This window comes from Fundulus heteroclitus, chromosome 6, assembly GCF_011125445.2.
Source record: "Fundulus heteroclitus isolate FHET01 chromosome 6, MU-UCD_Fhet_4.1, whole genome shotgun sequence".
NCBI lineage: Eukaryota > Metazoa > Chordata > Actinopteri > Cyprinodontiformes > Fundulidae > Fundulus > Fundulus heteroclitus.
In genome coordinates this window covers 25,603,527-25,628,289 of record NC_046366.1, presented here as the reverse complement: position 1 = coordinate 25,628,289, position 24,763 = coordinate 25,603,527, and the positions used below count along the sequence as shown (strand labels likewise).

The following is a 24,763-nucleotide window of genomic DNA, read 5'->3' as shown; positions in this document are numbered from 1 at the left end:
CACTTCTCTGTCACAGTTTTCTGTTTCTACTGCAGTAAAACGTTTTATAAGCCGTCTGCAAGGTGTCACGAAGAGAGCAAAACCTTTGATCTCTTAAATGTTTATTACACTCTTTCCAAACTCGGTGTATCTTTGGTGCAAGTCCGTGTATAAAAAGTGTATTTATTTATTTCAGTAGCTATTTTCACTAGGTGAAACGCATTATATTGATTAAATGCAAGTAGGCCGACGTTTTTAAGCCTTCATTTCTGTTAATTGTGAGGCTTTTCTGCTTTAATATTATAATATTACATCAGACCAATAATAAAAAATTTTTATGAAGAAATCTAGGCTTAATGGAAAGTATCTTTACCATCTTCTTCGAAGTTGACATAAAACGTCCTTTAAACATGACAAACGAGCCTCATTGAAACACATATTCCATTTTATTGAGTATAACTGCATGTATGGTGTAAACTTCAGCAATTTTTCTGTTTTCTTTATTTAATTTGATTAGATTTGTCTTTTTACTTTATTGTTTTATTCCTTACATTTTTTTAAATACAGCATATCTGTCTGTACCTTCATACTAAAACCAAGGATCTGTCAGTTTTGAGTAAAGATGTTCTTTAGATGTTAGCTCCAAGTGGGGTCATGCTTTGACAGAAAGATGATACGGTACTGAAGATAAGTTGAATCCTGTGATCTTAAGTTTATTAGAGCCGAGTGTGCATCTATTTTCATGAGCCTTGCAGTTTTTAATGTGTTTGGAGCACGCTGATCACAAAGCGAAGGTCAGTAAAGACTGATATTTGTTCTTGCCACCTTGAGTAAGAAAGCAATGGTTACACAAAACTGGGCAGCTGTAAAGTCTGTAACAATAATAATAATGTGTGACCATAGATTGTTTTTCCTTTTTTCTTTGATTTTTTTGTTTTACACTAAAATTGCTTGATTTTTTTGTATTTCCACAAATAGAAAACAATTTAATGAACCCCCAAGAGAGTTTTAAAACTGTCTGTTTGGTGTAGAGCTATCCAGTTCAAGTTTGACACGTCTAAATACTTCAATGATTAAATTAGAGGTGCACAACTGCTGTCCAGCCTCCATAAAAACAAAAAAATGTCCCTTAACTAAACGGCAATAGTAAACTTTACACAGACGCTAAGTTTAGCATGTTAATGGTTAGCAAGTGGCTTCATTTTTGCACGCTTACAAATTATGTCATTCATCCCAGGAACTACTTTCTGTATTTTTCATTTCATTTTTCAATTCATGAGACAGAATTATTATTATTTTTTTGCGGGAAACATCGGCACTTTGATATCATGAGATCTCGTGCCAAGAGGTATTATCACACCCAAAATGTATAGCATTTACATTTTGGTCTGGTTTGAAAAGTGAGGTTCCATAAGGTCCTTGAGGCCACTTTGTTAATTGTCTGTAGGTTTGGTGCAGGACATCTTGGAGTAAAAAGTGGAGGATGTTATCATCCTAGATGCATTGAGCTAGTTGAGACTCAGCTAGGAACTTACACATGGTGTCTGACTGATTTTGAGTCGATATGGGATGTATTTAATGGAAGGAAATGGGGGCACCAGACACTTAATATCAATCCAGACATAGCAAAACGCATGTAGGGCCACACATGCACACAGGGACGCTGTGAAGTTTTTCCTGATTCCCCGATTTGCTGCATTTTATGACTTCTGAAGTGCGTAGAAAGGTCAAAAATGAGCCAGATTATTTCATAACAAGGGTAGAATAAAGAAAACATAGATTTTGATTTGTGAAATCTTTGGTGGGTTTAGGAAAGCTTAAAAGAAGGCATTTTTCATTAGATGGGATCCAGCTTGAAAACTACCATATCCAGACATAATTGTTCTACACTGATGATTTCTTTAGAACATAGTGCCTTATTTGTGTAAAAAGAATCTTTATCATCAAAATGCAGCCATCAAGGGTGTTGATGAGGTGGAGAAAATCCCATAATACTGGAATCTTTTTTGGTTGTTTAAAAAAAAAAAGTAAAGATTTCACCAACTGTATCGGGACAATCTGTCATTAATGTAAAGTAATTTCTGTCCAGGTTTTAACCCATCAAGGGTCTGCATTTTTTAAGCTGGACTCCATGTGATCTCAAGCCAATGAAAGAGTCAAAAATATACTTTTTTAAGCTTTCAGAAACGGATTAAAATAAACTATATTTTCTACAAACTACAGACTGTTAGTATAAATTTATTATTTCAAGAATAGGTTGTGTAATTGTGCGATGCCCAAAAAAAGCTGTAAGGTCAACTTTTTTTAAAATGTTCACAAAGTGAATAAAAGGTTTCACAAATGACAAAAGTATGTTTTATAGCACATAGCATAAGTAAGCATTAATTCTGTCCATCTTTGTCCTGTGCAAATATTTTAGATTCCACACAAGACCCATTCTGAGGTAGAGGTAGGTTAAACAAAAGCAAAAGCAAAACAAAACTAAGAAAAAATGTCTTTAATTGTGGCCTCAGCTCATAAACTGTGTTTTCAGCAGTATGCCCTGAAACTGAAGCTGCGAATCAGACGCCAACTTCAGCCTGGTGGCCATCCAGCTGCAGCTCGGTGGGGCAGTCATGTAAATCTGACCCAAGTGTCATCAGCGACACCAGCGGCTTTAGCCAAGTAATTGGTTTCCACCTAAAACAATACGGCCTTTATTTTAGCTTAATGGATTCATTTAGGCGCAGCTGGCCACCCACAGAGCGCACGTCCGCAACTTCTGGCTCGCATGCTGCCCAAAAAAACCTCATTTATTCGCCCACTTTTCATTCCCTAAGCTCCAACAACAACAGCAGCACATCTGCCACACATCTGCACGAACAGCATCCAACGTTTAGCAAAAAGCAGACTGTCGTATATCCGAGCCTTCGTCGGCAGACGCGAAGACAATGGGGGCTTGAATAAAATCTCCAATCGGGGGGTCGCGCCTTGTTAGCACCGCCATTAGCCTCCTTTTACATTCGCTGATTGGTGATTTACATTTTGCGTCCAAATAACATCTTTACTGCTGTTTACCGAGGCCGCAGAGGGGCACTGGGCCGCTTCGTATAAAACGACAGGGGCCCCGGGGGTCTGCAGAGTCACTCCAGCTCCAAGCTGCGCTCACACCGACGCACCGAGGCTCCTCTAAGATGTTGGTGCTTGCGCTCACTTTCGCCGCTCTGCTGCGCGCCGCCGCGGCCTGGCCTGCGCTCGGCGGCCGGGGGGATCGTTTCACCCTGGAGGGCGAGGCAGAGGAGGTCCGCTCAGCCGCCATCAAGAGGCTCCTGGAGGTGTTCGGGATGGAGGACCCCCCCGCTGTCCACGGGCACAAGCAGCCTCCTCAGTACATGCTCGATCTGTACAACACGGTGGCCGACGTGGACGGCGTGACCAGGGATCCTTACCTGCTGGAGGGGAATACTGTGCGCAGCTTCTTTGACAAATGTAAGATGTTTTTTCTTTTATCCTTTCAATTATTAGAAGCAGAGGTTGAAACAGAAGGTCTGGTCTCTAACAGTTGTTTGATTTTTTTCCCTCTGGGTTGCAGTGCGCAGTGAACAGGTGGAGTTCAAGTTCAACTTGTCAACGGTGGCAAGAAGTGAGAAGGTCCTCACCGCAGAGCTCCATCTCTTCAAGCTGCGCCCGCAGGCTCCCCTCACTTTCAGCAGACACCACTTCTGCCAGGTATGTGCCTTCCCCGTCATGGATGATCAGATCTGTATGACTGCATGCAGAGCCGGCCCGCTTTATGGTGTTGTCTATTGTGGTCGGCCTGTACAGGCTGTGCACACCTGGACACAGATCTTTTTGCCCATTTCACCTCGTGAAGTTGCTCCGGTTCCATCGGATTGGTCGAAGAGCATCTGTGAAGATCAGTTTTCTAATTGTGTCGCGGATTTTGAATTGGATTTATGTCTGGACTTTGACTAGGCCATTATAACACAGAGGCATGCTTTGATCTGAGCCCTTCCAGTGTAGCTTGCTGTATGTTGTAGGTTGTTGCCAAACTGCAAGCTGAATCTTTCTGCTGCTTGGCTCCATTCGCCTTCCCCAGCCAAGAAAAGCATCCCACAGGATGATGCTGCAACCATAATTCACAGTGGGGCCAGTGGGTTCAGGGTGTCAGTTTTTTTGCCACACAGTGTCGTAGGTCTCATTTGACCTGAGCATTTTCCTCTGAATATTCACTGCCTCCCTTATATGCATTCAGTAAACTCCAAACTGAACATCTGATGGGATTCTTCTTGCCGCTCTCACACCAGATCTGTGGAGTGCACACCCAGAAGTTGTCCTATCAACAGCTTCTCCCACCTGAACTGTGGACTTCTGCAGCTTCTCCACCATTGGCCTTTTGACTGCTTCTCCGATTAATGCTCTTCTTGCCCAGCCTGTCACTTTCAGTGGAAGGTCATGCATCTGTTGGTGGTTTGTGGCTACGCCACAGTCTTTCCATTTCCAGATGATGGAAACAGAGCTTAAAGCTTGGGATTTTATCGTATATCCTAAGCCCACAGCACTTTGAATCATCTTGTTGCTGAAAAGTGCTTTATAAATAAACTTGCCTTGCCATGAAACGTCTCCACAACGTCCTACCCGACCTGTCTGCTGTGTTCCTTGGTGTTTATTTTTGCTGTTTGTTCACTAATGTTCTCCAAAAAACCTCTTAAAACCTTTGAGGAACAGTTGTATTTTGAATTAAATTAAATCACACACGAACATGGACACTGTTCATCCAATTATGGGCCTTTTGAAAGCAACTGGTTGAACAAGATTTTATTCTGTGTTATTGGAGTAACTTAAAGGGCACTCAATAGATATAGATGCCACACTTTCCAAATTTTTATTTGAAAAAAGATTGATCTTGTTTCCTGATAAAAATCGGGTAGAGAGAACGAAGTTTCATTTTTTTGGAGACATATGTACAGTAATGACGGATTTATTATATGTACCCTATATATGTATGTAACCCAATGATGGTATTGTAAACACTGTGCATGAAATGTGGCCTGGATTCACATACAATCAATATAATCTATTAAATTGGATTTAGATTTTCACTCATAAATGTTTTTATTTGGATAGGTTCAAATAGTACATTAGCAAACTTGCCCAGTTTGAAATAATTTTTGGGATCCTTAGGCAAGCAGTGAGGACCCTAAGCAGCTACAAAGTTTACATATACATTTGATTGGATGTGAAAATGAAACGCATTTCTCTCCGCTTCATATCTAATGGTGGCTACTTTAATTCTGTATCATTCAGGTCAGTGTTTATCAGCTGCTGGACAGCAGCAAAACCAACAGCACGCAGGCGAAGAAGTTGCTGTCTTCGCGACTCGTCCCGGTCCACTCAACAGGTTGGGAAGTGTTCACCGTCACGCAAGCTGTAAGTGTCTCCCAAAGCCCAAGCACTCTGACTCCCAGACAAAGCTGGACGGTGTATAAAAATCGTCTTGTAACTGATATCCTGAAGGTCCGCTCCTGGATGGCAGATGAAGGCAGCAACCTGGGGCTCCATGTGGTGGTTAGGACGCTCGGAGGAAGCCAGATGGACCTGAAACTGATCCGCTTTGCCTCAGGGCGCCACCATCACCCGAGCAAACAGCCCATGCTGGTTCTCTTCACCGACGACGGCCGGCGCTCTGCTGCCCTCGACAGCACGAGTAAGATTTGTACCACTTTTAATGCCATTTACCAAACCAGATAGTACCCAGTGACGGTAAAGTAGTACAATCCTGGGTGTTTTGCGGTGCCCTACACTGATAAAACAAAAACACTGGAGAAGCAATTTTCACATACATACATATTTAGGGGGAATTTAAATCAATAGTTCAATAAACGATGTTTGCATGTTTGACAGCTGGAAGACACTTAATAAGTTTGTTTGAATTCTTTTTTTATATTGACACGACATATTATATTTGAAAGTTAACATCATATTAATCAATTATAATTGTTCTACAACACATTAGAAAAAATCAACAGTAAGAAACCAAGCTTGCTAGAAATTATGACTTAATGGAGCAATAGGCGGAATTAAAATGTTTTTTAGATAGAAAGAACTAAAAAACAATGATGTGAAGAACTAAAAGTAATATTTCAGATGGACTATGGTCTTTCAGAAAAAAAGGGTAAAAAAATAATAAAACAACTGGATTTTTATTCCGAAGCTGAAGACGTTTTGCTTCCCATCCAGGAAGCTTTCTCTGGATGGGAATCTTCACCAACGATGGGCTATGGTATGATGTCAAACCGCAGCTCTACGTCGTTTTCCAGTCTCTTATTTACATAGTCGGACTGTGTGTGTACATCCGCGTGTGTGTACGTGCATGTGAACAGCTGCCACTCAGGGCCTAGCCCCTCCCTAGCATAAAATACCACCGTCAGAGTAGCGCCGTGTTCGAGCAACATGGCGGAGAGCACCCCGGCAGATCAAAATATTCTCTTGCTAACAGAATTATCCATCCATCCATCCATCCAGCCATCCATCCATCCATCCATTTTCTGATCCGCTTAATCCCTCATGGGGTCGCGGGGGTTGCTGGTGCCTATCTCCAGCGTTCACTGGGCGAGAGGCGGGGTACACCCTGGACAGGTCGCCAGTCTGTCGCAGGCTAACAGAATTATTATGAGTTATTTACTTCTTCACCTGAAATGTTCCTCCGAAAGGTGAAGCTGTTTTTTTGTTACAAATATGTCCATAGAAGGCGACGCGTGAGAAGGGAAAGGCGGCTCTGTTTTTTTTTTTTGGTCTACAGACGGTGCTTAAGCACCAGCTAGTGGTGAAATATCGCCTATTGCTCCTTTAAGCATCAGCAATATCGCTAATCTAGCTAAAGCTTAAACTTTTTAAATCTATTCTAAGAGACTAACAGTCTCCCCAACAACTGCAGTTTAAATGCCTTGTGCTTTTAGCCTTGGTAAGATTCACTTTAGCCTTAGCCCTGTTGCTAAACTAGCTAAAGCTAAAGGTTGTTATTTTTTAAATCTACTCTAAGCAGCTGAAGTAAATTCTTTGCATGACAACCACTGTTTGCTAGCTCATAGGTTTAAATTTAGCATTTTTCCTGTAGCTAAACTAAATTAGCTAAAGCTAACGTTTGTTTGTCTTTTTTAAATTTACTCTAAGCAGCTGACGTAAATTGTTTCCATGACAACCACAGTTTGCTAGCTCATAGGTTTGAATTTAGCATTATTCCTGTGGCTAAACTAAACTAGCTAAAGCTAACGGTTGTTGTTTCTTTTTAATCTACTCTAAGCAGCTGACATAAATTGTTTCCATGACAACCACCGTTTGCTAGCTCGTAAGTGGCTAAATGAAACTAGCTAAACTAGGGAAAGCTGGACACAAAATCAAATTTTTACTCTAAAACAGAAATTTTGTTACCCAAAACACATTTTTGGAATGCTAGAATTGAACCATTATTGAAATTAAATTCAAAAAGTATTATTCTATATGAAAAATGTTGTAACTGAAATAGCTAAATATCACTCATATTCCTTTTTATTGTGTATTTGGTGATCAAAAAGGTTGGCTGTTATTACACCCTAACAAATATCTGATTGCTTTTGCTAATCTAAGGAACTACCATTTTTTTTCTTCCAGACTCCCATGAGGCCATTGCCTCCTCCTTCCTGCCCCAGACCCCCAATGCAGTCAAGTCCTCGCGCACTGCTCGTTCCCTGGACTACGGTGAAGAGGGAGGCCACTCCAGGCACTGCCAGCGCCTGCCTCTGTATGTGGACTTTGACGAGATTGGCTGGTCGGGGTGGATCGTGTCTCCCCGGGGCTACAATGCTTATCACTGCAAGGGGTCGTGCTCCTTTCCCTTGGGTCAGAACATGAGGCCGACCAACCACGCCACCGTCCAGTCCATCATCAACGCCCTGAAGCTGATCCGAGGCATCGAGACGCCGTGCTGCGTGCCCGACAAGCTGTTTTCCATCAACCTGCTGTACTTTGATGACGACGAGAACGTGGTTTTGAAGCAGTATAACGACATGGTGGCTGGAAGCTGCGGCTGTCACTGATAAAGTCTCTGGCTGCACAGCTTCTCAGACTCAAATTTCATTTTTACTCTTACCCATCCTGTTGCCCTTTCACCACTCACTCATGAGTAAATGGGTTGAGCTCTACAAATGACACTGTAATATATGTAAATATTTGCATAAATTATAATATATGACTGTGATGGAAGAGAAAACCAAAAAAAATTGTATATATGTATATTTATGTTTTATGTTCTTTATTTTTATGAAGTAAGAATAAATTGTCTAAAAAAAAAAGCTATGTATCACATGGAGCTGTGGTGAAAAATTCTTATTTAGGATGACTGAACAAATATTTAATTTTTTCTCCCATGAATTAAAACATTTACCAGGTTACACACACATATCCACTGATTCATGCAGTATTTCTGTATAAAAAAGGAAAAATTAGTGTGTAATAATAGTAATAGTAAACTATATTTATATAGCATCTTTCACAGATAAAAATCACAACATGCTGTATAGAGTGTAACAAATGCTAAATAGAAATATCAGAAGAACAGCTTACAAGGATAACATAATAAACACGTACATTGAAGTAAACGCTTGTCTAAATAAAAGTGCTTTTTAAAGGATTCGCACAGGTCTCCTCGAGTTTGAAACTGGGTTTTAGGGACCTTCAGAAGGTTTTGACCTGAGGACCGGAGAGTGCGGCCAGAAGAGTAATGGATTAAAAGGCTTGAGATGTATTGGGGGACCTGTCCACTATAAGCTCTAAAAGTCAAAACTAAAAATTTTAAATCAATTCTAAATTTGACAAGTAGCCAATGTGAAGAGGATAAAACCGGTGTGGTGTGAGTGCTTCTGTTTGTTCCTGCTAAATGCCTCGCTGCAGTGCTCTGGACCAACTGGGAACGAGTGACTGCTGATTTGTTAAAACAAATAAAAAAGAATTACAATTGTCTAAACGAGAGGGAATAAAAGCATGAATATACATCTCCAGGTCGGATTTGAAAATTATTGCCCTCAATTTAGAGATATTTCTCAAGTGATAATAGCAATGTTTAACTAAAAGTTTTGAATGGGAATCCAGGGATGTCAACTTGTCAAAACAAACACCAAGGTTTCTTAGATTGGGCCATGATGAGGAGCACAGAGAACTGAGGTGTTTGACCAAAGAAACTTTCTGTTCTGGGGCAATGATCAGAGTTTAGTGGTAAGCCAGTCCTTAATACATGCAACACAATTTTATAGGTAATCTAACTTGTTTAACTCTGAGTCCTTAAAGGAGTAATACAAGCGCATACAACAGATATTTCAGTTTTCATGTTGAAGAAAGCTGAACCATTTTTTGGTGCATTTTATTTCCCAAATTACATTGTTTTGATGTCATCATTTTGTTTTACTTCAGTGTTTAAGCAAAAAAAAAAATTTGCCATACACATTTAAGATTTTTCGGATCAATGAATGGCTTATTGGCCAGCGTTATCACCACTCCTGGTAAAGATATGTAAAATGCCATAAAATGAACTGTAGCATAATGTCACACTGAAAAAAATAGAATATAATTCAGTCATTAATTTGAGTATATTTATTTAATGGTTTAAAAAACATTTTAAAGAAATCTTTGTTTTTATGAATATCATTTTCAAGTAAATGCAACCAGAGCATTTTTATTCAAATGGTCATTATACAAAAATTTCCACTACTAGGGATTTTAATAAAAACAAATATTTTTTTTTTTTAGAATTTTTACAATACGGAGCACATAAAGTGCCATTGAAGGTAAAAAAAAAAAAAAAAAAAAAACTTTTTGGTGCGCACCAGAATTTGTATTTATTTATTTCCCTTCAATCTCCCTTTAGGGGCTCCGTATTACAATGAAGAAATGTACAAATATTAAATTACTGAACTATTCTAACATTTTCAGAATCCGAACAAAATACACAATTTATTTAAAGAGCAATTTATGTGAAAGCTTTTTACTAAATCTTTTACCGTACAGGTTTGCCACGTATCTGCACTGCCTAATATCTACCACCAGATGGCACTGTTACGCTCCTGCGTGATTGTGATGGCTTGTTCAGCTTTGTTCAAATGGCCTTAAGACCTGTGATAAATTACATTAATTAAAAAATAATCAAATTTCGAGTCTGGCCGATTTAAGATACTGTGATTATGAAAACCTACATGAATTAACATATATGTTACCCTACCAAAAGTCCTGCTGTTACATTTTGTTTTCATCCTGAAATATATTTTGAATATTTAGTATTTTACAAAAAAAAATTTTGAAACCATTATGAAATAAATATATTTACAATATAATACAAAATATTGGAATCAGTTTAGCTGAATTTTTAATTTGGTCTATGGCTTATGAAGACATTATTGCATTATATGCAAATTGAAGTTACATGAAAAATATGGTTGTAAATTCACTCCTATTCCTATTGGTAAAGCGAGTTTGGAAAATACTGGCCAATAACTTATAGCTACCACTAAAAAACAGCGGAACGGCAGAGTCAGTGACATTTGGGGCCAGAACTTGGAGGACTTAATTTTTCACTGTGTGGCTTGAAAACATTGCAATTGTATGACTATAAAAAAAATTAAACCTGTAAAATCTCCATCACGTGTGATAGATCAGATCAATAAAGCAAAAGCATTTTTTTTCTTTAAACATGGATTTTTCTTTGTGGTTCTCTTGTGTTTGTTTAGATGTTGAAAAACGTTATAAGAAATAAAACATTTCATAGAGAGTTTTAGAAGAAAGAAGGCACCAATTTCCCTTTTTCATCATTACTTTACTTACAGCTTGCAAAGTATCTTTAAAGTGCATTTGTATCCAGCCCTCTTTAGTCTGAGATATCTAAAATTCAGTTCAACACTTGTAAATCTTGTCCACCTGTGTGTAATTTGTTCTCAGACTGACAGAAGCGTCACCGGACCACTCTGACCACCGCCAGCAGGCGATGCGGGTGAAGTGTCTTGCCCAAGGACACAACAACTGAGAGGGCCGGTTGCAGGGCAAACTCCCTAACTCTTGTGGCCCATAGGTCGTGAGAGCATCACTAATTAAATGGCAGCAGAAAGTCACAGAAAAACAGCACAAATATCAGGAATATAAGAGTTGAAATGGTTACAAACCAATTCCCCAGCTTTCAACATATTCAGAGCACTGCCTTAATCCATGTGTTCATTTGAAAATGTGAACAGCATGGCACAAGCCAGGCCGCTCCCCTGAACTCACCGGGTTAATTGGAGAAACAGCCAAAAGGCCCTGGAGGAGTTGGTGAGATCCACAGCTCAGGTGGAAAAGGTGAATATACAGAACAATATAGACGTGCAAGAAGCTTTTCTGACTGTTGTTTGTATATATATAAAAAAATTATTCTCTTCTACTTGGTCTATCCTATAAAATCACTGTAAAATACATAGAAGTTGGAAGTAATGTGAGAAAGTTTAAGCGGTACAGAACTGCATAGTTACTGTATATATATATACACACGTATCTTGCGGGTTTGCAGCTGAAACAAACATGAACCCTCAAAGTTTCCTTCAGTGCACTACAAAACCTTTTCTGTGAGGAATGTAACCCGAGCAGCGAGCGAGGCGTTGGCCATAGAGTGGCACCAAAGGGGGTTGAAACCACTTGGCATGATGCTGGACGACAGCCCTCATTCATTATCAGAGGAGCTGCTATTCACAATGGAGCAAACGATGAAATGCTGCCATTATGGTGGCAAGCAAAGGGCCCGGCTGCGGCCCGACACCCGATCTCCTCTTTGGCTCTGGCCTCCTTTTGTCCCGGTATTTCATATCTGACTGGGCCGCCCTAATAAAAAAAAAAAAAGCCTTCGCCCGGCGCTGGAACAGCGATGGACCTGTGGTTTCGGAGCTTGAAAGCTCAGACATGGGGAACAAACAAACCATCTTCACAGCGCAACAGCTCGACGCATATCAGGTTGGTCTGAGTCCCGTTTTCTATGAACTGGAGCATCACCTTCATGTGTGTAGCCTTAATGATAAAGCAGATGAAATTTCTTCATACTTTATGCTTTATTGGACTAAATAATACCAGCCATGGTCATACAGTGCAGCTGTTCTTGTGCACAACATTTTTCTCTTATAGTGTTTGTTGATTTGATTTGGTCTGATCGTCTGAAAGCACTTTTTATCCAACTTAACAGAAAACGAAACAAACAAAAAAAAAAACTCAAAATGCATAGATTTAATTAAAAAATAATAATATTCACATAAACTTGTGATGATAACCAAATAAGTTCAGTTACTTGGGATCATGAAGAGACAGACTGTATTAAGTATTTGCATATTTCTTCTTTTTGTTTTTTCTTCTTCTATTTTTTCAAAATTTGATGATTTGAATGATTTTTGGATCATTCAGAGCTTTTCTTTTTTTTTTTTTTTTTTTTTTTTTTTTTTTTTTTTAGAAAACGTGAGTCCTTTTTGATCTGCTGTAGTTTTGGCCTTGGAAGTCTCCATTACAGTCAAATTCAAAAAATTTGAATATTATTGAAAATATCTTTTGTTTCAGTAACTGAATTCAACAATGGAAACACATTATATAGATGCTCATATAGATGCCTTTATTTCTATTTCTATTCACTGTGATCCCCCCCCCTCCAACCCACAGCTAATAAAAAGATTAGAATATTGGATCAGATCAATGAAAAAGTTTCGATGCAGACATGGGGGCTTGATGCGAAGTATGTTTAATACCGGCTTAAAGGTTGTTGTTTTTTTAAAAAAAAAAGTACTTTAAATCTGACAAGCCTCTTAGAAATGCATATTGTAATTTATTAAATATGACTGTATGTGCCATTTTTTGTTCCCAACTCTATTATTGTTCAGTAATAAACGCTGACTTTAGCTGAGGCAAGTGAACCATGCAGTGCTTTAAACGTTCTTCTGGGTTCTCTGTGACCTCCTGGATGAGTTTACCCAAATTCATCAGTCAGACAATTTCCACTCAGGTGATTTCTTGATTCTGCACAGCAGGTAGTATCCAAGCCTAAGGGTGGCGTTGAGGAAGTCGGCAATTATATTTTCACACAGCCCTGTGTAGGGTTGGGAAGCTCTTTCCCTTAATAAATGAAATCATCAATAGAAATCTGCAGCTGTATTAACTCAGGTTCTAATTTTTGACATCAAAGTTGGTTTGATGATCTTAAATATTGAATGAGGACAAAAGGGGAAAAGAACTGAAGGTCCCTGCAATGGGATACCACTTTTTAACAACACTTTAAGAAAAACACAATTGTACAATGTGAAAACAGTGATTTCCTTACTGAAGGTTCGGTGTAATAAGTTTACTTTCCCACCATTGTCTGTCTTTTCAGGACTGTACATATTTCACAAGAAAAGAAATTCTCAGGTAAGCATCAAAAACCTGCAGGACCCTTGATTTTTATTAAAACCTTCCTTAAATACATAACAGTCACCAAAATGGTCACTCTTTTACTGATGAAATCCAATGTTAGACAAAAGAAAAAATGTATTAAGTTATTATTTTTGGCAAGTTTTTTTCAGCTCATGCAGACTTTATATATATATATATATATATATGAAATTAATAAGACAGCTGGCAAACTTCTAATTAGCAATCTGCGTCATCCTGTTTCCCCAGGCTATTAGTACAATCTCATTAAAATGGGAAAGATGAGAGAACATGCCGGTCAAGAAATAAGGTGTATATTGTTTTCATGAGTTAGGAAATAGCTTTTCACCTAACGTTGCTCATGTCTACAGCAAGAAAGTCTTTAAAACAATTGCAACGTTAGTGAACAAGGTTGTGACAATTGGCCTGCGGTTAATGTTATATTGTGATATTATAGTGTACTGCAATAAATATGATTTTTATGTTTTTATTATAAAGACTTCTTACTCTTCTCTTTCAGGAATAACCATAGTAATAGATCACCACTGTAGCTACGGTTATCCTGCTTTATTCTTTTTTCAGTTCTGGACAAAACCTTCTAGAGTAAAACTAAACTAGGAAACTACACTTAAACTCGTCCTGCCGAGGCCGGTTTCCACTATTAAACAATGTGTTCTGTCTAATTTAAAAGAGAATTTGCAATTCAATACTGAAAGTGAATGTGTTGGATCTCCCCAGACTGTTCTACCGCTATCGGGATTTGGCACCACAGCTCGTTCCTCTTGACTACACCAACCAGCCAGATGTGAAGTTACCATACGAGCTGATTGGCAGCATGCCGGAGCTGAAGGTAGACCCACTGGTCCGCAAAAAAAAAACAACCCGGCAGACCCGCTCTCTCCCTCTGTTCCCGATCCATAATTCATGACCAACTAATCGACAGAATTCATTGAAAGGTTATATGTTACCCGACTCCTTTAAACTTGAAGAACGCTGCTGGGTCCCCGAGGGCTCACTTGTTAGAAAAGGGGTCAATTATATGCCCCTTTACGCAGAGGCCAGCGAGGTTAACATATATTTACTGTTTACTGGCAGGCGCCTAGAAAAGGAGTGAACCGGACAACACGGTGGGGTCAATCGTTTGCTCCAAACCGGGACCTTTTCCATCATTTTTACTCTTTAGAATCAGGCGTTATCACTGGAAACCCTCCTTTGGAACTCCCGTAGGCACATTTAACCCAAAAAAAACACACCTGCTCCTTTAACGAACAGTGTTCTGTCAAAAACAGTAACCTTTTATAAAGTAATACATTTAAAACATAAAAAAAAATCTATATATATGTATTTGTTTTGACTAATAGAGAAATATTATATTAGAGATGGTTTAAAGGTGCATAGTGAATGTTTTGAACTTGAATATTATTTATTTTATTTCCCATACATGCCGTGTAAAATGAGTTATCCTCTATTTGCCACAGTTGCTTCTATCAGTTCATGAGAGAGTGATTCGGGTCGTATTCTCTAGGTGTGTCTGTGGGTGTGATCCGCTGCGCGCTCTTGTTCACCTGGCTACTTTGTTGAGTATCTGCCGTAATCGATTCATTAGCATGAGAACACGGGTTAACGTCAATATTTATAGCTTCCTCACCTCAGAAGACGTTACACTTCTAAACAAAAGACCTGTGCAGCAGCGGCAGATGCTTTTCCTCTTCTCCCGTGCGCAACACTGGTGTAATTTCAACTTGTCGCCACTGGGGGCAGACGTACGCAGAAATCCTGGAACGTGTGCTGTGCTCCTTTAAGCTCTGAAATTGTCCTTTAATTTAGCAGCACTGCAGAAGATGCCGATCAGATCAACCGGTTTTCCAAAATAGAAATGTCTTGAACTGTAAATTATGTGATTTTTGTTCAGTTTTTAGAGCAGCAAAGTGCAGCCAGGGGGCCATTTGTGGCCTCTGAATGCTTCTGGGTGGCCCCTCAATGTGAGCTCAAGAAATGGCCTATATCTGGTTTTGCCAGCTCAGATGGTTAAGATGAGACACTTTTAAAAAGTTGGTAAATTTCCACTGATACAAGGCCTTTCAAAAAAGACACAAATTAAAATCTTCTTAAAATGTAAAATATAAGGTGTAAAAACTTTTTAAAAATCTTTTATTGGCCATATTATTGCTTTTAATTGACGTTAATAGTAGATAAGACAACACACGTTTAACCAAAAGGCAGAATGGGGTGCACTCATTTATTTAACTCGGTAAAAATAAAGCAAGATTATTCCTGTCCTTTTTGCTGAAAAGACACACAAAAAACAACAACAAAAAACAAAACAAAACAGAAACACTGATCAACCCAAACAGTTTACATCTTTGTTTGCCAGGCGAACCTGCAATAGTATTTTTATGTTTCAAACCTAAAATGATTTACAGATTCCTTTTCAACAGAAATTAGACGAATTTGCTTCTTTCATTAAAGTATTTTGTGTGTTTGGTTTATTGTCAAGCAGGTAAAAATGGAAAAAGTTTTTTGCCATTTAGATTGAATAAAGGTTTTAGTTTTGTGGCCCCTGAGTACTTTCTACGTGACATTATTGGCCTCCATGGCAAAAAGTTTGGACACCCCTGTTTTGGGGGGGTGTGGAGAGCCATGTCTACCATACACTGAAAAAACTGACTTTTTGGTGTAGTAAACTCTATTACAGTATTCGTCTTAATTTCTACTTTGTATTTTTAAGTTTCTGTATGAACTAGAATTTCAGAAGTAAAATTAAACCTTTTTTTTAAGTAATACATGAATTTTGGAGAAAGAGTAAGTTTTACTTAGATTTCCTTAAACTATTTAAATGCTTAATAGTAGTATGAACATAAACCTACAAATACTGCATAAACTTTACTCAAAAATGTTGCGTTTCGAAACGGTCGCAAGCGCATGCGCACTGTAGCTCACAGCAGGACCGCTTCTGCTCCGAGTCCAGACGTTACAAGATCACACACAGAGCAAGAGGTGGTCCCGACGACAGTCATTCTTCAGGTAAGTTATTATTACTCTGCTTTAAATTTGTGATAATAGCTAAGTTTGCGTGTAGTTTCAAGTGAAATATGTCACTGTTCATAAGTTTATTAACTGACGTAAAACATGTTTCTGTTCTTTGTAAAACTTTTGGCGGCAACATAGAAGTAGCTAGCGTTAGCTTAATTCGACTGGGAGCGAGACGAGACGTTCACTTTTGCCCGGACCGACTCGCGAGGGGGGGGGGGGGGGGGGGGAGACGTTAAGTTTGGCGCGGACGGGGGGGCGAGAGTTAACTTTTGCCCGGACCGACTCGCGAGGGGGGGGGGGGGGGGGGGGAGACGCTAAGTTTTGCGCGGACGGGGGGGGGTGGGGGTGGGCGAGACGTTAACTTTTGCCCGGACCGACTCGCGAGGGGGGGGGGGGAGGGGGGACGTTAAGTTTGGCGCGGACGGGGGGGTGGGGGTGGGCGAGACGTTAACTTTTGCCCGGACCGACTCGCGGGGGGGGGGGGGGGACCGGACCGACTCGCTTGCCACTAAGAAAACTGTCCACTCGACAAGCCAATCACAGTTTTTTTCCATCTAATCAGAGTATGGCTTGTAAATACTGCAATCGGATGGTTAAAATCAAAATGCTGCAGCTTTTGGCAGAAATGACTAAACATAACGGTGGGATTGAAGAAAAAGAATAAACAGTTGAATATTTTAGCCTAAATTTTCTAGGCTAAAATATTCAACTGTTTATTTCTTTTTCCTTTTTTTTCTTCAATTCCTCCCCCCCCCCCCTCTCACTGCGTGCTCGGATTGGTTTGTGCATGTTCAAGTCAAAGGCACAAAATAACTCCATAGTAGCATCGCTGCGTCGTGCTGTGCGAAGCCCACCGCTACCACCTCGTGCCACCCATCAATACTCATAATAAATTAAATATATATTTTCTGTACATTTCTGTTATTACTGTAAATATGCCTGTCAATATGCATGCCTGCCAATGAATTAAAGTGACTGACAGTACTGCACACTGCATGGCAGTGTCTTATTAAAATATTTTTCTATTTATCAACAGGAAGCAAATCACATAAAAACATTATCCTCATTATTCAGGTAGGTGGGAAAATAATGTATGCATGATAGAATATTGTCTTATATTTGCCCTTATTCATCTATCAAAATGTAATATTAAAATTGTGGCTGAATATTTTTGAACATTGTTTTAATACCACAAATTGTGTCTGTTCTTTTTTAGTGTCCTTTGGAGGAGCCAGTGGACTTTGTGGACAGTTGGACTTGAGGTCTAGGGAGAGGAGGTAGAGGAGGAACCGTTATTTGCAGCCATAAGGAGATGTTATCTCCTTTACACAATGTCCCATTATACGTTCAAATTAAGAAGAAAGTAGTCAAACAGATGTATTCTTGTGTTCTTTCTTCCCTGATAAAGAAGTCACTTTATTCATGCAGCTTTTTTATTTGTTTCTCGAATAAAAGAATAAACATTCTTTTTTGTTGTTGTGCATTACATGCAGGAGGACAGCTGGAGTGACGTCAATAAACATATCCTGAAAATACATGTTCTCCACGGTGCTGATGAGGATCCAGTTGATGTCTCCATCCTTGAAGGCCAGGAGATTTTGGCAGCATTCAACAGTACTGCAAAAGCCTGCACGCTCCTCCTGGGACTGAAATATGCCCTGAACTTGGCATACCCTCCACTGATCTCTATTTATTCACTGGATTGCTGATTCGCCGTTGTTAGTACACATCTCTGTGAAGCCACCAGCCGCCATATTGGTACTCCTTATTTTCCCCCAGTAACTAGGGAATATGTGCTCTACAGCATTAAATAACGAGGATTTTCTCATGTTCAGGGGAGGCTTAAAACGTTTAAAATGTCAAATGCCATATACTTTTATGTTATGTACTAAAACTATTAAGTACTGCGGAAGTCATGTGCTGAAATATATTGCATATTATTTATATACACGCACACGTATATATAACATGCAATATATTTCAGCACATGACTTTCTCAGTACTTAGTAATGTTAGTACATCCACTGACTGTAGAATTACCTGTGAAACGTTTTCACTCAGCCAGAAAACTGCTTGTTGTTGCAACCAAATCCTGTGGGATTCTGTGAGAGTAGGGAGTAGCAAGATGGCGGCCAGTGACTTCAGTTTTTCAGGCAAATCAGCACTCCAGTGAATAGAGATTAGTGATACCCACCCACTTTGCACTACACTTTTGAAGTCTTCCAAAAATTTGGATGGATTTAAACTGTCCCCAAAAGTAAACACCTTGAAGTTTAAGTTGCTTTCCTACATGCATTTATGACTTTGCCATCTTAGAGGAGGAAAATGTGGCATCAAATGCCAAGAATTAGCAGTGGGTTCCATTTAGTGTTAGTGGAAGATTGCCTTGTCATTAATGTTTATTTTTTTGCCAAATAAGGTATATATATATTTTTAACCAAATAACAGATACCTTTATTCAAATATCTAGTGGAGATTTTATTATTCATTGAGAAAGGTTAGACAGTTCAAGCTGTTAATTTTTTTTGTGTTGATTTTGTTTCATTAATGTTGTAACTGCATTCCTGAAAGTCAACTAGTCTGGACGACTAGTGTTGAAATTGCACCGTTTTAGTGTGTAGGTTTGTAAGGTTTTTATTGCACATTTGAGTAGTGACTATTACCAGATCTGTGTTGGATGTGGTGTATATGTAATACTGTGTATTTGTTGTTTACAAGTCGTACCAATCTTATCTTTTTTTTCGGCACAAATTCTAATGCAGTACAACAAAATGCACTTTTAATGTACATCTACATAATTATGTACATAATCTATACTCCACTGCTCAAAGTGTAAGTGGTTGTTTCTGTTCTGACCCTCGACCAGAAGTTATTTTAAGCATGTTTGTTTAAGTTAAACATTCTTGAAGTGACATACGAGTATATTTCTGTAATGAATCTTGATGCTCAGTTTTAGAGGGTTGTACTTTTTTCTTTTATTACATATTTAAATAGTACTATTCCAGTTAGACTGTCAAATTTCTTGCTGACCCATGACAGATTGCAATTTAAAACAATAATGTATTTGCCATCTTTGTTAAACTGTTTAAAATTGAGAAATAAACTGTTTATTGTATAGACTATTGGTTCAATTTATTTGGTAACATTTATCAAAATAAAACTGGCAATGATTACCTAATATTAGTGAGTAATATTAACATAATGAAGCAAAGTAAATGTCAAGCACAAGAAAATAATAAAATCTACTTAATTACTTCATAACAGCAAATTCTACAGGAATATAAAATTTACTTAAAATTTTGAGTAAAATGCAAGTTCACTACTTATTTTTTTAAATAAATCTAACTTACAACTTGGATGTAATTAAGTAAATGTTACTTAATATCTTCACAACTGTTATGTATAATGGAAAGTAAAATTTACTTGATACTGGCAAGTGAGCGTTACTTAAAATTGCAGCATTAAATTTTACTTAAATATTTTGAGTGCAAATACTTACAATATATTTTTTAAGTAAATCTTATGAGTCGTTTTTTTCAGTGTATAAACCCAGAGCACTGTTTGTAGCATGAAGACATAAGAAATAAGTTTGTGTATTTGGGTTTTGGCATTTTATCGGTTTGCCAGATGAGTAGTTCTGGTGGTCTCTCTGCTCAGGACAACCCGTTTCGGCAGAGGATCGCTGAGGTTTTCTCTGAGGATGGAGAGGGAAACATGACTCTGGACGACTTCCTGGACATGTTCTCGGTTCTCAGTGAGATGGCTCCTCGGGACCTCAAGGCCTACTATGCGTTCAAAATCTATGGTAAAGTTTGACACAAAACAGAAGAGGGAAAAAAGCAACCAATGTAAAAAAAAAAAAAAAAAAAAAAAGGCAAAAGAAGCCATTGATAGACTTCCATTCATTTACAGACAGATAATCCTAAGGGAGTCTTTTAGTCAATAAATAAATGTTATATTATGTATTTTATCTATTTTGACCTGAACTGATTTACATAAACATAGCAGCGCTTCTAATATATTAATAGCTAAATAAATAAAATCCTGCAGTTTGTATGTGCACATGTAAACTGCGGGATTTTTCAAACTCAATAACTTTTTTTGCTCTATAAAATGCCAAATGTTATTTAAAAAGACCCTAAGTGATGTGTCAAGATGGCATTAAAAAATGACAAAAATTGCAAAATGATTGCAAATAAAAACCGTTAATAAGTAACATAGTGGTTTAATTTTATTATCCCTTTGGATGAGTTGGTTTCACATTGGAATAGTGTTCTGAGGTCTTTACATTTTTTCAATGTTTACATTTTTTTTTTAAATATCAAAAGAACTTTTTTAATGTACATTTTGATGGAATTATATCAGGCAGTTTATTAGAAAGAAAGATTGTCATCACAATCTGAGATTTTATTATATTTTTAAGAAAAAAAGCATTTACAGTGAAACAAACACCTTTCAATACCGCAGTTGACTGGTCGAGAGAATACACATGGACTGCTAAATTATTGTTGCAGAAAACTAAAAATAAAAAAAAATACTATCTTTTATTTTCTCAAAATTGTGTTAATATTATAGTGTATTTAATACAGAATATTTAATATATGACAGTATATATATGACCATATATTTATGGAATCCTAAAATGTCTAACATTGTAAAAGAAAATAAGGAATATTTTGTTTTTTAAAGAACTGACATGCTTGTAAATGTGCCAGAGAAAAAATTAAATAAATAAAAATATGGAAATTTTCTGTTTTGAATTAACAGAAATGTGAGTAAATCTACTAGGAAAAAGTGATGGGGGTGGGGGGAGGGGGGGGGGGGGGGTCAGTTTTTGAGAGTTGACTTTAATTAACGGAAAATGTCCTGGTAATTTTCAGCCTGAACATTTTCTGTTTTTTGTTTATGAATCTGATCTAATTAATGTACAAAGCTAGTGAATAAACATCAGCTCAACAGGATATATACGCATATTATGATCAGATTGTATTCCCATATAAACGGTACAATCCGATTATTTAATCCGAATACATTTTATTCCGATCGTGAAATTTTGTGCATGTAAACACAGGTGGATTTGTCAAGAATTAAGGATGATCCGTACCATGGAGGATCAAACACGGAGAAGCAGCATTTAGTTCCTATGCTCCACTGATCTGGAACAAACGTCCAGAAAACTGTAAAAGTGCTAAAACGTTCCTTTAAATCAAGACTAAAAACACATTTGTTTAGGATTACCTGTGACTGTTCTAGTTAAAAAGTTTTATTGAAACATCATTAGTTCAACTTTGTAATCCAACTGTTTTTAATATTTGCTTTTAGTTTCTATTTTCCCATATTCCTATTTTGTTTCTACATTTTATTACAACTTGCTTTTATTCTGTTCTATTTTCCTATATTTTAATCATGTAAAGCACTTTGCATTGTCTCTGTACTAAAATGTTCTGTACAAATAAATTTGCCTTGCCTTGCCTAACGCTGTTTCTCTTCCAAAGGTTCTGGGAACCTTAATAAAACACATGAACTCTTTGGAAAACTAGATTTAAAATTAAAGTCACATGGAGTCATTCAGTCAGCTGGTTTTGCAACACAATGGCCTTCTTTGCATTTCTGATTGCCATCGTCAACTCAGTACGAGTATTTTGAGTTCAACGGTCACAAAATCAAATACGAGCATCCAGAGACACTGAAACTGATCAATTTTAACGCACGGGACCACAAAAATGAGAAAGGATCCTTGTTATGTATTGTTGTTTTTTTCTGTATAGACTTCAACAACGATGACTTCATCTGCAAGTCAGACCTGGAGAAGACGCTGAACAAGCTCACCCGTAACGAGCTGACAGAAGACGAGGTGAAGATGGTGTGCGAGAAGGTGATCGACGAGGCCGACCTGGACAACGACGGACGCCTGTCACTCGAGGACTTCCAGAACATGATTAACAGAGCTCCAGATTTCCTCAGGTACTTGTGTAAAGTATTCACTCCCTCTTGGCCATTTTCGCAATTGAGCTTTATAATTGATTTTGAGGTAATAAACCAACACAAACCGGTTTATCGCTGTGAAGCGGGTTGAATGTGGTACATGGTGTTTAAAATGGGACAAAAATGCAAATGGTGTGGAGTGTTTGTGATCTGCTCCTATTACAGTGATATAATAGTAAAAAAACAACAAAAATGCAACCAATTGCCTCCTGAGTGCAACTAATAATTAAATTGATGGAAAGATGGAAGGAGCTAAACGCATGGCAGTCCCTTTAGTTAGAGGCTGCAGAAGACTTAGAGTGCCCAGAGTCCAGGTAAAATAAACTGGATCTTTTGAAGAAAAAAAAAAATTACTATAGGAAATCCTGTATGGTGTCATTTTTATAGAACCACCCTTTTCTGTTTATTTGGAAGGTTTAAAATAAAAATAATCCCAAACTTTTGTAAAAGAAAAAGAAAAGAGGACAAAGTTTCTGCTATGGGACGTTGATATTTATGGGTAATGATAGAAAATAAATTACTTTGTTTCCAAAAGTAAAATATTATTTATGGCACTTTTAGTGTCATTCTGTTGTGGAAATTAAAGGCAATTATTCAATAAAAAAAACTGGTAAAACCAGCATTTACCATCATAATGACACTTAGATACTATAATAAAGATATTTGTGGAGCTGCAGGTTGCAGATCCTTGATTTAGTAAAATTTAATTTATAAAAAAATACTTAGATTAGAATGGCCTAGTCGAAGTCCAGAACCAAACACTGCAAAAATAAATTAGTATATTTTTCATTGATTTGAGCAGCTAAATAAGACTATTTGCCAACGGAATGAGAATGTCCACCCCTGAAATAGGATAATTAGATATCCTGCACTTGAAATAAGATGATAGAGATGAATTGTTCTTATTTTAAGTACAAAAATCTTATTCCATGGCAGATAGAATGATTTACCAGCTCGAATCAAAGAAAAATACACTAATTTCAAGAGGATTTTAACTACTTTTAGTTCCCTTTTTGCAGTGAACCCAAGTAAGAATTAGTGCCAAGGCTTGAAAATATATTAGTTGTTGTAAAGAACTTACTCTGCAGAAGTGCAAATGTAACAGAGTGCAGAATAACACCAGGTTGGTTAAATGCAAACGGCCGCCACAGCTCATTTGTGAAAGAGAAATCTGAACTTCCACTCCACAGCTACACTACGTTGTGTTTGTCTAATACGATCCTGGTAAAAATGCACTGATCTTACGGTGGTTGGTTTTTACAAAACAACTTTTTTTCTTCTTTACAGCACCTTTCACATACGGATCTAAGGGAACCAGCAGCTGCTTTTTTGATCGCTTGAAAAAGCCCGACAGAATGGACTGAAAATACTGCAGAACTTAACAAAAGCGGACATGTTATGAAAACTATTTTTACCTTTTTTTTGTTGTTACGGCATCTTAAATGTTTTTACCTGAAGTAAAACTTCAACTGAACCTACATCCAGAGGTTGTTTTTTTTGCTAGAACACCAACCACGGCCCATGAGCCCAGCTAATCCATCAGGATAGGGTTCATTAATCATGACCGTCAAACAGAAGATTTGTTTTGTATCTTCAGAGGGTTTGGTTACACCGAATATAAAAGAACAGAATATTCCAGTGGCTCCCAGTGGGCCGCGCAGAGCGGGGCCTCCATTGGTCCTGAAAGCAGCAAAGCTCCAGCACGGGGTCAACTATTGGTCGTCTCGTCAGGAAACCAGCCAATGAAAACACTGGAAGAAGCTGAAACATTTTTTTGTTTTATTAAATCAAAAGTACACATATCTACAGTATGTAGATACATTTCTTATGGGTTTAGAAAGTACAGTACAGTTTATATAGATTTATTTTTCACTGATATTTATAGACTTTCCCCCCCCCCCTCAAAACTCCCACCAGACAGAATGAAAACATGGCTGCTAAAAATGTGTGTTTGCTGTATTACATGTTATAGGGATCTAAAGAAAAAAAAATAGAAGTATCAATCCATCCAGAAAACAAAAGTACAGATTGTGTCTCTAACGTCTGCTCTCTCTGGTTCTGTTATCACCTTAAGCCGCTCGATTACTCAAGAAACAGAACGACGCCGTTTCATCTCTGCTAAAGCAAGAAAAGAAAAAAAAAACAGCTTGAAGTTTAGTTTTACATGCAGTTTTCAAATGAGCAACCTGTGATTAAAAAAATAAAATAAAAATAACTAAACGTTGAATGTAACAAAGCACATAAATCGAACAGAAGGGGTGTACAAATATGCAAAAAGGTCCAAGATTCACGATGCATAGCTCAGCTATGAGAACTCACGGTTAAGACAAATGGTTCTGGAAATCATGAGGTC

General features: G+C 38.0%; 2 protein-coding genes and 1 long non-coding RNA gene across 3 annotated transcripts; all 3 read left to right on the top strand.

Annotated features, from left to right (window-relative positions):
* Positions 1–2,811: 2,811 nt before the first annotated feature.
* Positions 2,812–8,192, top strand: admp (anti-dorsalizing morphogenic protein). Its single transcript, XM_012869475.3, has 5 exons — positions 2,812–3,447; positions 3,551–3,687; positions 5,266–5,388; positions 5,476–5,665; positions 7,609–8,192. The coding sequence occupies exons 1-5, from the start codon at positions 3,153–3,155 to the stop codon at positions 8,031–8,033; spliced, it is 1,170 nt and encodes a 389-aa protein (XP_012724929.1). The 5' UTR covers positions 2,812–3,152; the 3' UTR covers positions 8,034–8,192.
* A 3,388-nt stretch (positions 8,193–11,580) lies between these two features.
* cib3 (calcium and integrin binding family member 3) lies at positions 11,581–24,542 on the top strand. The gene is made up of 6 exons (XM_036138426.1): positions 11,581–11,958; positions 13,355–13,389; positions 14,131–14,242; positions 20,083–20,230; positions 22,194–22,389; positions 23,698–24,542. The coding sequence occupies exons 1-6, from the start codon at positions 11,731–11,733 to the stop codon at positions 23,717–23,719; spliced, it is 741 nt and encodes a 246-aa protein (XP_035994319.1). The 5' UTR covers positions 11,581–11,730; the 3' UTR covers positions 23,720–24,542.
* Positions 16,130–17,729, top strand: LOC118563472. Its single transcript, XR_004931240.1, has 3 exons — positions 16,130–16,416; positions 17,462–17,499; positions 17,642–17,729. It is a non-coding gene; the product is annotated as an uncharacterized LOC118563472 (long non-coding RNA).
* Positions 24,543–24,763: the final 221 nt, after the last annotated feature.